Raw genomic sequence first — 17233 nt, forward strand, 5'->3', positions numbered from 1 at the left:
CCCAAAATCTCTGTAAATGTTTATGAAAATTAATAAAATATAATTATAGAAAAAAAAAGCCTTAGAAAACAGGTCAATTTGGAAAAAAACATGCTTTGAATTAACTCCACAGTAAATAATGATAACAGAAACCATTTTTAAGAAGAAAAAATGAAAATATACGAATAACAGGAAACCTCAAATCCAAATGATCATCTGTTCCATATTACAAAAGACTAACATACCTATGTTTTGACGAATTTTCAATGTTATTGTAGTTTTAATTGGTTGTTTTGGGGGTTCATCATCTGTGTTATCCAAAGAAGCTTCACTTTCCACAGAGGAACTCATACAAGCTGTAAGAAAATAATAAATATGAGAATTAAAAACCATTTTAGAATGAATATTAAAAACATTCTAAAGAACATGGAGAATCAACTGCATTTTTATGACCCTTTTTAAAAACAGTATGATAAATTTCTGTATTTTCAAATTGAGAATTAAATAGAATGGAGTACATATGTCCAGCTGAAGTTATTTTCATTATTACTTGATGTAGTTTTATGACTGACTTATACCAAAAGGCTATGAAGTCAGCTTTCAATGAATACCACAGATTATAATTTGTTTACTACTTGGGAGTACACTGTTAACAAAATTCAAACCAGTCAGCAGCAGGTTAAACATTCTTAATTGAAACTACATTGTATCATTCTTATTGGTCATTTAAACAAATTTCAATCAATGAAAATTAATACTAAAACCAGAGATCAGTAAACGGCTTTTCATGTGACAAATCTGATTAAAAGAAAGAAATTAACACAGTGGATTCTGACTCACTGTGACCCTTTATGGGGTTTCTGAGGCTCTCATTCTTTACTGCTTATCCTCCACCCAAAAAGCAGTAGTGGATTCAAAGCACCAACCATTCAGTTAGCAGCTCGACATATAGCACACTATGATAAATGTTTTATATACTGGCCATGAGCTAAGGATGAAGGGCTGCTAAACCTCAAATTACCTACTGGTCATATAAAGAAAAAATTTTGCAAACTTCTGCTCAAATCTGAAACTTGAGTAACTCATAATCACAAATTTGGCCTTAAGGTAACTGAGGGTTAAAGAAAGTGAGTTACACTATTCCCATTCTACAGAAGAACAACCAAAGTTGAGAGTAAGTAAATGTCTATTCCAGGGTCACAGGCAGCACAGGAAGGGTTAAAATACAAAAGCTCCTTTCACTGCACTAAAACCAATTTGCAAAAGTTGACCTATCTGAACTCATTTAATACTGATTTAGTGCTTGTACAAAAATGGCCTCTGAGGTCACACTGTTGTTATGTGCCGTCAAATCGCCCAAGACTCATAGTGACCCTATCAATGTACAACGGCGCTGAAGCCTGCCCTATTTTAAGCCAGTCTCACTGTTTCCGACATACCTACCCTCATTGCCTCTGTTACTGTATAAATCCACCTCATCCAGCGTCTTCCTCTCCTGCGCTGTCCCTCCCCCTTTCCAAGCATGATGTCATTCTCCAAGGAATGGTCTCTCCTAGCCACATGCCCAAAGTATGTGACACAGAGCTTCAAAATCCTAGCTTCCAAGGAAATATTGGGTTTCACCCTCTCCAAGACAGACCTATTTATTTTCTTGGTGCTCTAGGTACAAGACCCTTCTACAGCACCACAATTTGAAGGCATAGATTTTTCTTCTGTCATCCTTGGTCATTGTCCACCTCTTTGATGCATAGCAAGTAATTGCAAAAACCATGGCCTGGACTAGGCACACCTTACTCTACAGACTGATATTGTTGCTTCTCAGTACTCTGGAGAAGTCCCTGACAGCAGATTTTCCCTATGCAATCAGTCTTTTGATTTCCTGACTGCAGGTGCCAAGAGTGTTGATTGTGGAGCCTAGGAAGCTGCAATTATTAACAACCTCATTTTTTCTCCTATCCTGATGCTGCCAATTGGCCGAGTGGTGAGAATCTTTGTTTTCTTGATGATGAGTTTCAATACATTTTGAAGACTACAGTCTTTGACTTACTGCAGCAAGCACTTCAAGTTCTCCTCAGTTTCAGCAAGGAAGGTTGTGTTATCTGCATAATGTAGGTTGATGAGTCTTCCTCCAATCCTGATGCCATATTCCTCCTCATAAAGTCCACCCTCCTGAATGATCTGTTTTGCATATAGATGGAGAAGGTATGAAGACAGGACACATCCGTGACACACACTGATTTTGAACCATGCAGTGTTTCCTTGATCTGTTCTAAGGACTGCTTCCTGGCATGAGCACAATCAAGTGTTCTGGGATTCTCATTCTTCTCAGTTAGTCACAGTTTGTTGTGATCCACAGTCAAATGCCTCTCTGCATAGTCAATGAAACAAAGAGACATTCCTCTGGTACTCTGCTTTCTGCCAAGAACCCATTGGACATTGACAATAATGTCTCTAGAACCACAACCTCTTCTCAACCCAGCTTATATTTCTGGTAGTTCTCTGTAGATGTGTTCCAGTCATTTCTGGATAATCTTCAGCAGGATTTTGGTTGTATGTGATATTATTTGATAATTTAATTCTATCAGGTCACCTTTTTTGGAATGGGAATATACATGGATCTCTTCAAGTCAGTTAGCCAGGTATTTGTCCTCCAGATTTCTTGGACAACCTGGTAAGCAAATTCAGGGCAGCATCTGTTTGTTGAAATATGTGAACTGGTCTTCCACTGATTCCTGGGACTTTAATTTTTGCTAAGTCCTTCAGAGCAGCCAGCACTATGCACTTCAAAACCACTGCCTCTTGATCATATAGCTAGTTGGTTTTCATTTTCTCCCCCTCTTTTCCCCCCCGCCCCAGTGTTGAAAAATACTGGAAACAAGCAAATAACCTTGTAGGAAAATCTAATATGCAAAACAGATGAAAAGAAAACTACTCTGAGTGAAGCAGGGATTGAGAGTTTCCGGAGCCAGAGCTGCTGTTTCCTATTTCTTTCACCTCACAGAAACAGTGAGATTTCTCATCTACAAAACTCTTACAAGAACTTCATCTGGTTTATGCTAGTCTATATAAACAACTGAAGGCATTCGAGGGGAGACTACCAAATCAAGAGTCATTTTCTTTCAGCTGATTTTGACTGATGTTGTGGTCACTGATAACTAGAGTCAAAACCAATCTATAGCTGCCCTCCAGCGAGTTTTCAGAGGCTTTTAATTGCGTAGGAGACTGCCTGTACTCCCACAGAGCAGTTGGTGGATTCCAACCACTTGTCTTTGGGATTACATTGCAGTTTTCTAACCAAAAGGCTATCAGGGCTCTCTATTGACTGAGAGCAACCCGATTATATAGAGAGCATTTCCCAGGCTGTAATTTTTATAGAGGCAGATTGCCCTTTCCTGTTGAGTGGCTAGTGGAGTAGCAGCCAAGCAATTGACCATTGTGCCACCAGAGTGACACAGTACAAGCTAAATTCAAAGTAAAATATCTTACTGTTTAAAAATGTCTGTAAAGATTTCTTTATATACCAAGGTAACAAGATCAAACAATAGCTTATAAAGACAGTATACAAATACACTGGAATAGACATCAGTAGTACCAACATTGTTCAAAGAAAAAGGAAAAAGATTATCTACTACTTATTAATTTCTCATCACACTTCAATTTTCAATTCAGTTTAATAATCCATGGTAACATCTCATTTGAATTAAGTGACTCACCGTTGTTGCTTTTGTAGTTATAGTATAATACTAAATTACTTAAACTCATAAACTCATTGCCATCAAGATGGAACACACTCATTGCTGATCATCTTTTGTGCTCCCGAGGCTGTAAATTGCAAAGGAGATTTCCCACCTTTTTCCTCAGAGCCACTGGGTTGGCAAGGACAATTCCTTAGAGACTACACCACCAGAGCTCTCTTACTTCAAACATTAACAGGAAAAACCCTCTTGTTTTTTCTTCTTCCAATGATAGTTGCCTATACATTCTTGTTCTTCTGTCACTGGAATTCAATTTTTTCCTATCTATAGTCCCTAGTTCCTCAAGACATATATTTCAGTTTTACACTGTATTAACTCACCAGCTTCAAATTTCTCCCAACCTTACACTGTACATAATATTTACTGTTTTACAGTTTCATACCTTATTAGTGGTATCACAATATTTTCATCTTTGAGTCAATATAACCTTTAGTTAAGATTAAAAAATTAACAAAAATAATAGATACAACATTAATTATTTACTTAAGGGTATTTCTTACTTTAAATCTTGTACTTAACATAAAATTTTGTTTCACAAATTCAATTATTCAAATGTGACTAACAAAGTGACCTCTATTAAAAAAAAAGATACATGATTGCTCTGCTATTTCCATTTTTCAAGCGTTACAGAAAAGAATACTGATTTTTCATACATTTGAGATCATTTTACTGAAACAGCATTTTTAAAGGATGAACAACACTTCTACACAAAAATTTCATTAGTGAGGGCTTGCAATATTTTAACTCAAATTTCAGCTATAATGTGCCATTACCTATAAACATTTCAGTATATTCTCTAAAATTAACATATGATTCAAGAGAAAAAGAAATCATAACTATTCTCTTATGCATCAATAACTTGGGTTAAGCTCATGATGCCTTGGTTGCAGAAAGTGAAGAGGACTTGAAGCACTTGGTGCAGAAGGTCAAGGACTATGGTCTTCAATATGGGTTATATCTCCATATCAAGAAAACAAAGTTCTTATTACTAGACCAACAGGCATTATCATAATAGATGGAGAAAAGATTGAAATTATCAAGTGTTTCTTTTTTACTTGCAATCACAATCAACACTCATGGTAACAGAGTCAAGAAATCAAATGACATGTTGCATTGAGAAAATTTCCAAAATGCTAAAGAGCAAGGATGTCAGTTTCAAGGTTAAGGTACCCTTGAATGAAGCCATGATATTTACAATTGCTTCCTATGCATCTCAGAGTTAGACAATGAATGAGAATGATGGAAGTAAAATTGAAGCCTTTTAATTGTAGTGTTGGAGAAGAGTACTGAATATCCATGTAAAGCCAAAAGAATAAACAAGGATGGTGAACATCTCATTCACTTTGTGCATATTGTCAGGAGGGGCCAGTCCTTGGAAAAAGACACAAGACTAGAAAAGATGGGAAAAGGAAGGCCCTTAGCAAGATAGACTGACATAACTTTAACAATGGCCTCCAGGAGGCAAGTTATATAAGGAGAGTACACACTATAGGGTAAGGTTCATAGGTTTGCTGCGAGTCACAGTCAACTAGAGAGCACATACCACCACCACCACTTTTTAATATGAGCTTATTTAACTACAGACAAATGCCAAATCAATCACGTAAGAAAGCAGCCTTTTTGAGTCAACTCAACCACAACTCACTGCTGTTGAGTCAGACCTGACTTAGAGCCACAGCAGGTTTTCAGGGGCTCTACTCTGCATGAGAGATTACTGTCCATCATTCCCCCCATGGAGATGCCGGCAGATCTGAACCATCTGCTTTTGAGCCAGTGGCACAATTCCTTAGCTATTAGGCCACCAGTGTGCCCTCTATTTTTAAGTAACTATCAAGTATTTAAAAAAAAGAGAGAGAGAAAATAAGGACAATAGTGAATGCATGCAAAGTTGAAGATAAATGAGATTTTATTTCAAGATGCTGATGAGTAAGCCAGATCACTTGCTGTTGTTATGTGCCGTCGAGTCACTTGCAACTCATAGAGACCCTATGTACAACAGCCCTAAACTCTGCTCTGTCCTGCGCCAATCGCACTGTCTCTGACACTCCCATCCTGATTACCTCAGTCTCTGAATCAATCCACCTCATAGAGGACCTTCCCCTCCTGCGCTGTCCCTCCACCCTCTCAAGCCTGATGTCCTTCTCCAAGGACCGGTCTCTCCTTACAATATGTCCAAAGTATGTTAGACGGAGCCTCAGAATCCTTGCCTCCAAGGAGCCACCCGGTTTAAACCTTTCCAGGATCACTTAGAAGGTTAAAATAAAATGTTAAGATCTGAATTCTGTACTTGGTTGTCTTCTTGCTATCCCTGAATTCTAAGTCAATGAAGTGGATTTAGACATAAAGTTTATCATTGCTATAACTTTCTTTTTCTTTTGTAATTAAATTACCAATACTTAACCAAAACAAAGAAAATGAATTTCTGTATTGAGGGAGAAATAGCCAAGCTGAATTTCATAAAATTTTAAAGGTGTGTCTCTGGTTTTTTAACTGATAGGGTGGGTAAGGTACATCTGAATTACACAGGCAATGACTAATGCAGCTAAGAAATTTTAAAGCTAAGGCTATCCCTCACTTTAAGTGAGTCATTTTGACAAACAAATTGTTCTTCATCCCTTAAGTCATTTAAAAGTATGTTATTTTAACAAACTTAATTGGCAAAATATATACCTTAAACATAGCAACTACTTGGCAACTATATTATAGAATATAAATAAATAATGTCAAGCACTTGGAAAATAAAGCCAGATACTTATAACCAGTTAAACATTCCTAAACGTGTAGTAATTGATTTCAATTTTTAAATGTGACTAATTAATCTCTACTTCATACGGTTTATTTTACATATAGACACTAATTTCATAAAGGGAAATCTATGTACATTAAAAATCTTACTTTCACACTTTTCCCTTAAACTAAGACTTATTATTTAAATTTTAATTTTAAAAGAATGTTAGTGAATATTATTCCCCATAACATCTCCCAGCTTAACTACATCTTTATAAAGGTACTCTGGTAGCCTCGTCTGTAGGGAGATGCACTGCTAACCCAAAGGTGGCACCTCCCTCTCTGGCAGTTCAAATCCACCAGCAGCCCTGCAGGTGAAAGACGAGCAATCTTCTCCTGTGCAATTTACAACGTGTGAAAATCTGCTGAAGAGTCAGTTACGAATCAGTTCTGACTTCTCACTTTTTTTTTGTTTAAATCTCCATTAAAAAATTTTGTTTTAATGAATTTTCTAATCAACCTAAAACAATCTGGAAGTCAGGATTTATTTAAGGTTACTCAAATGTCATCAAGTAGATACCAGTTTATGGCAACTCTACAGGATAGGGTAGAACTGCTCCATAACCTTTCTAAGATTTTCATTTTTATGGAAGCAAACAGTAACATCTTGTTTCCTGGGAGCTGCTGGTTGGTTCTCACTGCTGAACAAGCATTTGACCACTATGCCACTATAGCTACTCATGCTTAAGGTCACAAGCAAGAAATGTGGACCAAGACTCATATGAACAGTTAATACAGTATCTTTGAATAATAAGTAAGTGAATATAATTCTACACCAAAAAGGTTTTTTGATAAAAGACATAATTTTTCATAATTACATTCTAACCAAAATTTTTACATTTTTATCCATTTAATAATTAAGGAATCTGGAGGCTTTTTCTGTTAAACTATAATGAATTATTAAATTATCTGTTCTGATTCAACAAATAAGAAAATCAAACCAATATATTTATAGTCAAGTCATATCCTTAGCTGTAATACATCTGAAATCAGTGTTTAACTTCTAAAAAGTTGCAGTTACTTTTTATTAAGACTTTAAAATCAACTCAGATGTTATATTCCCTGGGAAATCTTCCTTGAACTTCTTTTCTCTATGTTCTGATAATTCCCTAATCATTCTTCTCTTACAACCCTAACCATTTGTTTTTTATAACACATTTCTCTGCATTTTCTTCTATCCTATGATCTTGAGAGGATCTATTTTATTTATAGAATCCTTGCTGCAATCCTGAATGCACACAATTCAAATACACTAGCTGCTCCACAGGAGAAGGATGGGCAATCTCCTCCCGTGTGATTAACTGCCTCTAAAAACCTGCTGGATGGTCAACTATGGGTTGGTATCTACTTGACAGTACGCAACGACAACAATTCTTGCTACAGTGAGCTCTGGTAGCCTACCAGTAAGGAACTGTACTGCAAACTCAAAGGCACATGGTTCAAATTCAAATGTTCCACAGGGGAAAGATGGGCAATCTCCTCCCAGGTGATTAACTGCCTCTGAAAACCTGCTGAAGGGTCAGCTATGGGTTGATTCTGACTCAACGGTACACAACAACAACAACATAAGATCTCTTCTTAGTCTTTTAAATCTGATTTGAGGAGGCAAATTATACATTCAGTGCTGTTAGCCATTTTTAGTTCAGCTATGTGACAAACACTGTGACAAAAAATAAACACAAAAGAATATGATAAGTATATATGATAAGAGATCCAAGACTATAAACAACAAAAGAAATTACATTAGCACAATCAAGGTAAAAATCAAACCAGAATGAGACAATATTCATTTAAGTTTAAAAATTTTTAAAAGGATAGAAGGAAAAGGGTCAAGATAACATAAATAAGTAGGATATGGAAAGTTTTAGTCTTATATTGGTTCAATTACATAGAGAGGTTGTAAAAGAAAACTTTTTTAAAAACAACACTCTAGATTCAAACTGTGTAGATTCAAATCTATTAGTTATGTAATCGTGGAAAAGTTACTTAAGCTCCCTGAGCCTCAAATTCCATATATGAAATATGAGATTAAAATCAGTTACCTATGTCATACACAGTCATGGCCATAGAGTCAGGACCAACTCATACCTGACCAGCCACTGGGTTTCCAAGACTGTAAATTACACAAGAGGAGACTGCCCATCTTTCTCCCACAGAGCCACTGGTGGGTCTGAATAACCAAGAAGTGTCACCTTGGGTTAGTTGAGCAACTCCCTGCATACTATGCCATCAGAGCTCGTAAGCATCTATGTCATAGAGTTGTTATAATGATTAAATGAGTTGGTACTTAGAAATAGAGAAGGACCAGCAGTTGGAAAACATGGACTTGGTGACAGAAATGAAGCCGGAGATAGAATGACAGAATATTGCACAATCAATGACTTATTCATTGGAAATACATTTTATAAGAAACACAAATGCAGGCTATGCACATGGATTTCCCCTGATGGTATTCATAGGAATTAGATCGATTACATCTGTGGAAAGAATCAATGGAGAAGCTCAATATCAGCTCAATATCACCTAGGCCAGGTGCTGATTGTGGAAAGACCACCAAGTACTCGTATGCAAGTTCAAGCTGAACCTGAGGAAAATTAAATCCACAGGAACCAAAATAGGACCTTGTGTCTGTCCCAACTGAATTTCAAAACCAGCTCAGGAGCAGGTTTGAGGCCTTGGACATTAATGAGTGAAGACCGGAAGAACTGTGGGGAGGATATCAAGAATATCATCCAGGAAGAAGGCAAAAGGTCATTACAAAGACAGAGGAGGAAGAAAAGACCAAGATGGATGTCAGAAAAAACTCTAAATATTGCATTAAATAAAAAGCAAAGGAAGAAATCAAGATATTAAGGAGATGAACAGAAGATTCCAGAGGGCAGCACAAGAAGACAAAGTAAAATACTACAATGAAATGTGCAAGAAACTGGAGTCAGAAAATCAAAAGGGCTGAACTCGCTTAGCATTTCTTAAGCCGAAGGAATTGAAGAACAAATTCAAACCTAGAATTGCTAGGGATGCTTTGAGCAGAAAATTAAATGATCCAGGAAATATTAAAAGAAGATGGAAAGGGTATACAGAGTCATTGTACCAAAAGGAATTGGTGGACACAGAAGAATTTCATGAAACAACGTATCAGCAAGAGCCTGTGGTCATGAAGGAAGAAGTTCAAACAGCTCTGAAAGAACTGGCAAAAACCAATTCAAACATATTTCAACAAAGAGATGCTGCCCTGGGTGTGCTTATCAAATTGTACCAAGAAATCTGGAGGACAACAACCTGGCCTATAGATTGGAAGAGGTCTATATTTGTTACCATTCCAAGGAAAGGTGATCTGACAAAGTGTGAAAATTATCGAACAATATCATTGACATCACATGCAAGCAAGATTCTGCTGAAGATCATTCAAAAACAACCAGAACAGCACATTAACAGAGAACTGCCTGAAGTGCAGGCTGGATTTACAAGAGGCCATGGCACTAGTGATATTATAGCTAACGTGAGGTGGATCTTGGCTTGAAAGTAGAGAGTATCAGAGGAATGCCTATCTGAGTTTCATTGACTATGCCAAGGCATTTGACAGTGAGGATCACAACAAACTGTGGCTGACTCTGAGAAGAGCGGGAATCCCAGTATACTTGATTGTGCTTATGCAAAACTTTTTCTTAACCAGGAGGCAGCAGTGAGAACAGAGCAAGGAAACACTGCATGGTCCAAAATTGGGAAGGACGTGCATCAAGCATGTGTCCTATCTCCATATCTTTTCAATCTATATGCAGAACAGATTATTCAGGAGGCTTGGCTCTATGATGAGAAATGTGGCATCAGGATTGGAGGTAGACTCATGAACAATTTGCATTACGCAGATGACACAACCCTGAATACTGAAACTGAAGAGGACCTGAAGTGCTTGCTGTGGAGGGTCAAGGACTGCAGCCTTCGACATGGAATGAAGCTCACCATAAAAAAAAAATTCACACCACTGAGCCAACTGGCAGCATCATGATGGATGATGAAGAAATTGAGATTGTTGAGAGCTTCAGTTTGCTTGGTTCTACAATCAACACTCTTGGTACCAGCAGCCAGGAAATTAAAAGATGAAATGCATTGGGAAAGTCTGCTGTCAGAGACCTCTCTAAGGCACTGAGGAGCAATGATGTCAGGCTCGAGACTAAGGCACTCCTGATACAGACCATGGTCGTTGCAATTATTTGCTATGCATCAGAGAGCTGAACAATGTCTAGGGATGACAGAAAGAGAAGCTGATGCCTTTGAGCTTTGGTGATGGAGAATAGTATTGAATATACCTTGGACTACTGGGAGAACAAACAAGTTTGTCCTGGAGAGGGTGAAGCCAGGCTGCTCCTTGGAGGCAAGGATTCTGAAGCTCCATCTGACATACTTTTGGACATGTTGCAAGGAGGGATCAGTCCTTCGAGTGGGATGTCATGCTTGGGAAGGGGGAGGGACAGCACAGGAGAGGAAGACCCTTGAGATGGACTGATTCAGTCACTGGGGTAATGGGGATAGGTAATGGGGTAATAAGATTGGCAAGGGATTGAGCAAGGTTTAGGGCTGTTGTACATAGGGTCTCTATGAGTCGTAAGCAACTCAATGGCACATAACACCACCACCACTTGTAAGCCTTTTAAAACAATACCTGAAATACTGCATAAGTCCATTATTGTGAAAATAGAAGGATAACTAGAAAGATGTGCATAAATGTCCAAAGAGGGAAATGGAGGGGAGGGGAGAGATTACTAGGGGGAAAACGTTTTTTAGAAAGAAACAAACAAAAAAAGTGTGTATGACTAATTAGATAGATGATGAAATTTATTGGAAACTTTCATGCATATTGTAATAAAAATAAAATAAAAAAACCCACCACCACCAAAAACATAATACCTGGCATATAGTAGATTCCATGCTAATAATATTAATGAATATTATTAAAGTATTAAGTTTAATTCAAAGTAACTTTCTTCAAGAAAGACAAGCCAGATATATTTAAAGAGAAGAAAATGTGTGACATAATTGAAGAGTATGATAAATCTATGCACTCTAGTAACCACAGGATCTAATCTTTGGAGCTATCTTCAGTTTATATACTCAAATATATAAGGGGGATTAGCTGGTGGTTTAATGGTTGGAAATATGCTGCCAACACAAAACTATATGGTTTAAATCCACCAGCTGCTCTGCATAGAAAGATGGGCAATCTTCTCCCATGCAATTTACTGGTTCTGAAAACCTAATGGTCAGCTCTGCGTTGGTTCCCAGGCGAAGGTGGAAATAAAGACAAATTACATAGATCAAATATTTAATAAACAAAAACCAAGGGATATGACAACTAATGTCTAATGCAATCTTAGTTGTATTCTAATAAGTTTCTTAAATATCTTTCTCTTAATTACCTGTGGTTATTTCTTCTGCATTTTGTAAGTCTTCTGTTTTAATAATTTGATCTAACATCTCTATAAAATGCTCCCTGATTTCTTCAGTTGACTCATCACCAAATTTGTAGTCACAAAACATTACAGTGGATCCAGGGATGGGTACAAAAACTCGGTGAGGAAGGATGTGGAACTCTTTTTCAGAGCCTAAAAAGAGAATAAACATTAGCAAAATTTAGATGTGTTCGCCTCTAGTATCAATGACACATTATTTTAGAAGTATATGATGGCTTTTATAAGAAATAAAGCCTAAAAGACCAATATGCATTTAGTTTAATAATTTCTAGTGTACATGGGGAAAACTGCTTATCCTGGATGCTGCTTTACTTCTATGCAACTTAATATTACTGTTTTCAATGTGAAGATGTTATAAACTACACATTATTTATAACCCAATCATTGTTCTATGAAGGAGGAACCAGAAGAGAACTGTTTCTTCCCTGTTTTTTTAAACAGTTGCCCTTCTTGTTTAACTTTATTGTAAATACTATGATGTGCCTGATGTAGGCCATGGTCTTTGCAATCACTTGCTATGTGTCAGAGAGTTGGACAATGACTAGGGAGGATAGAAGGAGAATTGATGCCATTGAGCTGTGATGCTGGAGAATAGTATTGAGGGTACCAAGAACTGCTAAGAAAACAAACAGATTCATCCTGGAGAGGGTTAAACTGGGTGGCTCACTGGAGGCAAAAATTCTGAAGCTTCATCTGACACACACTGGACATGTTGCAAGGAGGGACCAGTCCTTGGAGAAGGATGTCATGCTTGGGAGGGTGGAGAGACAGCACTGGAGAGAAAGACTCATGAGGTGGACTGATTCAGTGGTATAATGGGGGTAGGTGTGTCAAAGACAGTGAGACTGGCACAGGATAAAGTAGGTTTTAGGGCTGTTATACACAGGGTCACTATGAGTTGCAGGTGACTCAACGGCACATAACAACAACAACTATGAATTTTAAAATTAATTTTCCCTTCTTCAATATAAACCAATGGCCTACATACATCAAGAATATATGTTGTTGCTATGTGCCATCAAATTGCCTGCAGTTCATAGCAATCCTATGTACAATAGCTCTGTACTCTGTCCTATACTGAGCCAGTTGGACTCTGACACACCTACTCTTATTACCCCAGTTACTGTGTCAATCCATCTCATCTGGGGTCCTCTTCTGTGCTGCATTTCCACCCTTCCAAGCATAATGTCCTTCTCCAAGGTCTGGTCCCTCCTGGCCTCACAAAATATATGAGACAGAACTTCAAAATCCTTGCACCCTCTCCAAGGCAGACTTGTTTATTCTCTTAGCAGTCCATGGTATGTTCAATACTCTTCTCCAGCACCACAACACAAAGGCATTTATTCTTCTTCTATCATCCTTAGGCACTGTCCAGTCATCTGATGCATAGTAACTAATTGTGAAGACCATAGTCTGGATCAGAAACAACTTAGTCTCTAGACTGACATCACTGCTCTTTAGCACTTTGGAGAGGTTTCTGACAGCACACTTCACCAAGGCCATTCCCCAATGCAATGCAAGTTTATATAGTATCTATTTCTGTACTAATCTTACCAATGATTTCATCTCAAGCACTTTCAGTCACATACTGAACACTGAGACTATATTTTGTGCATCAATCTTACTACCAATTCCATTTTGCCCTACTTTTTATTTTCTTCTTGCTTCATTATTATTACTAATATTCATGTCATTGCATTACCTGCCTCTTTGCAAACAGCTAAAAGAATCTTTTAGAAAAACGAATTTAAATCTCTATAAAAGATAGATGAAGGATGTTTCATCCTTCTTTGAATATTTACAAGCTGGAGGATAAGAAATTCTCTCAATTAATACAAAGACTCATAGCTCACTTAAATACATAATTTCTGTTTGAAGACTATGAGTCTAATAAATTAGTAACAAAACAACAAAAAGGAATATATATTTTATATAAAGAATAAACTTAGACATGGACATGATTTTAAAAATTATCAACTTAGTATCAATTTTTAAGAACAAAGACTCTAAATGCCTTTTGTCAAGAAACCACTAGTAGCTTTATGGAATAACAGAATACTTTTTTATTTTTTTATGGAATAATAAAATTTTAAAAACAAAATAAACAAAATGCCTCAAATGTCTTGGGAAATGTGATGATTTACTTGCACTATGAGTACCTTCCAAAAGTCTGCCTATTTCTTGTTTGAATATAAAAATTGAGAGATTTACTTTGACTAGACTGCCTCCTAGCTGTAGAATTACATTACTGCAGTTTGTACTGTAGTATATTGTCTTTATATTAAAATGTTATGTATCATCAAGTTGCTTTCCATGCATAGCGACCCAATGTATAACAGCTCTGAATGCTACTCTATCTTGAGCCAACATTATTGCCCCTGACATACCTACTCCCATTACCCCAGTCACTGAGTCAATTCATCTCATCCAAGGTCTTCCTGTCTTATATTGTCCCTCCACACTTCCAAGCATGATGTCCCTCTCCAAGGACTGGTCTTTCCTGGTAACATGCCCAAAGTATGTCAGATGGAGCTACAGAATCCTTGCCTCCAAGAAGCAGCTTGGTTTCAGCCTCATTAAGATGAACTTATTAGTTCTCCAAGCAGTCTATGGTATATTCAATTATCTTCTCCAGCACCACAAGTCAAAGGCATCAACTGTCCTTCTATCATCCTTAGTCACTGTCAGCTTTCCGATGTACAGCAACTAAATGGAAAGACTATGGCTTGGATCAGGCACATCTTATTTTCCAGACTGACATCGTTGCTCTTCAGTATATATTATTTTGAGTTACAGTTCCTTGAAGCAGATAAAACTCAATACTTTCACAGCTGGTTAAAACGGGAATGAGTACCCATGGTGGACAGTGTTTGTTGGAGCTTCCCGATTAAAACAAGCCTGGAAGCAGGAGTGGCACCCACTTCCGAAATGGCTTGCCTCCTGAAAAATCTATGAACAGTGTTCAGGCCTTTCATTCATAGGGTCACTGTGAGTCGTCTAAGACTTGACAGCACCTAACAACAAAAATAACAACAACAATTGTTATTACTGTTGTGTGTGCTGTTGAGTTAACCAACCTGTAACTGACCCTCCCATGGGTTCACAGAGGCAGTAAATTTCACAGGAGGAGCTGGAGGTTTAGAACCATGTGCTTTTGGATTGGTAGCACACCGCCTTAGCACTAGGATATCAGAGCTCCCTGAATAAATGATTACCACAAAAAACTTAAAAATCATTTCAACAGGAAAGGACACCACCAAAATAGAAAAATATAGGCCAATACCTCTCATGAACACAGATGCAAAAATCCTGAATAAAATACTGGCCAATAGAATCCAATGACACATCAAAGAAATAATTCACCATGACCAAGTGGGTTTCATAACAGGTATGCAAGGATGGTTCAACATAAGGAAAACAATTAATGTAATTTATCACATTAACAAAGCAAAGAACAAGAATCACATGATCCTAGCAATTGATGCAGAAAGGGCCTTTGACAAAATCCAAAATGCTTTCCTGACTAAAACACTCAACAAAATAGGATTAGAGAGGAATTTCTTCAACATAGTAAAAAGTATTTATGCAAACCCGAGAGCCAACATCATTCTCAATGGAGAGAGGTTAAAGGCATTCCCTTTCAGAACAGGAACTAGGCAAGGATGACCACTCTCACCTCCCTTATTTAATACTGTTTTGGAAGTCTTAGCAATAGCAATAAGACAAGAGAAGGGAATAAAAGGTATCCAAATTGGCAAAGAGGAGGTAAAATTATCTCTCTATGCAGATGATATGATAGTATACTTAGAAAACCCTGAAGACTCAGCAAGAAAACTATTGGACACAGTGGACCAAATCAGAAAGTAGCAGGATACAAGATCAACATACAAAAATCAGTTGGATTTCTCTACAGTGACAAAGAGAATACAGAGCCAGCGCTAAGAAAAACAATACCATTCACAATAGCTAATCACAAGATTAAATACTTGGGAGTAAATCTAACCAGAAGCACAAAGAATCTATTCAAAGTAAATTACAAAACATTACTACAAGAAACAAAAAGAGACCTGGAGAAGTGGAAGAATATCCCTTGTTCATGGATAGGAAGACTCAATATTGTGAAAATGGCAATACTACCAAAGGCAATTTACACATTCAATGCAATCCCAATACAAATACCAATCCCATTCTTCAATGAGATGGAAAAGGCAATCTCCAGTTTCATTTGGAATGGAAAGAAGCCCCCAATAAGTGAAGCACTCCTTAAAAATAGAAGAAAGGTAGGAGGTATCTCACTCCTTGATTTCAAATCCTACTACACTGCCATGGTGTTTAAGAGAGCATGGTACTGGTGCAATGACAGACACATGGATCAATGGAATAGAACTGAGAACCAGGAGATCAGCCCATCTATCTATGGTCAACTGATTTCTGACAAGGAGATGAAACCAGTTAAGTGGGAAAACGACAGCCTTTTTAACAAATGGCATTGGCAAAATTGGAAAAGTATCTGCAAAAGAGTCAAGCAAGATCCACACTTCACTCCATATACAAAAACCAACTCAAAGTGGATCATGGACCTAGGACTAAAACCAAGGACTACAAGCTTCATTAAAGAAAAGCTTGGAAGAATGCTACAAGTCCTAATCCACAACATAAACAGTCTTGCAAGTATCCTAAAAAACCTACAACCAGGAGAAGATAAAATAAATGAATGGGATCTTCTAAGAATCAAATCCCTATGCACATCCAAAAACTTTTCCAACAGGGTAAAAAGGGAAGCCACAGACTGGGAAAAAGTATCTGGTAATGACATATCAGATAAGGCACTTATATCCAGAATTTAAAAAATACTTGAGCACCACAACAAGATAAAGGTAAACAATCCAATTGAAAAAATGGGCACAGGATATGAACAGACACTTAACCAAAGAAGACATTCAGATGGCCAACAAGCGCATGAAGAAATGTTCAAAATCCCTAGCTCTAAGAGAGATGCAAATCAAAACTACTATGAGAGATCATCTCACCCCAGTCAGAATAGCAAAACTTAACAGAACAGCAAGCAACAAATGCTGGCCAGGCTGTGGAGAAACTGGAACCCTTATTCACTGTTGGCAGGAGTCTAAAGTAGTGCAACCACTGTGGAAGGCAGTATGGCACTTTCTCCAAAAGTTGCAAACAGAGATACCATTTGATGCATCAATTCCACTATTGGGAATATACCCCAATGAGACCATAACT

The 17233-nt window shown here is 37.4% G+C and overlaps 1 protein-coding gene across 3 annotated transcripts in view; it reads right to left on the bottom strand.

Moving 5' to 3' along the window:
* Window positions 1–17233, bottom strand: part of LOC102858193 (chromosome unknown open reading frame, human C1orf27) — a 68431-nt gene that overhangs the window by 3200 nt on the left and 47998 nt on the right. For all 3 annotated transcript variants that reach the window (XM_006901309.1, XM_006901308.1, XM_006901307.1), the window contains 2 exons: window positions 11936–12121; window positions 225–335 (listed from right to left, as the gene is read on the bottom strand). In XM_006901309.1, the coding sequence (XP_006901371.1) occupies window positions 225–335; window positions 11936–12121 (297 nt within the window). The remainder of the gene's footprint in view (window positions 1–224; window positions 336–11935; window positions 12122–17233) is intronic.

This window comes from Elephantulus edwardii, unplaced genomic scaffold, assembly GCF_000299155.1.
Source record: "Elephantulus edwardii isolate Elephantulus edwardi_28Jun2011 unplaced genomic scaffold, EleEdw1.0 scaffold00318, whole genome shotgun sequence".
In the NCBI taxonomy this organism is placed as follows: domain Eukaryota; kingdom Metazoa; phylum Chordata; class Mammalia; order Macroscelidea; family Macroscelididae; genus Elephantulus; species Elephantulus edwardii.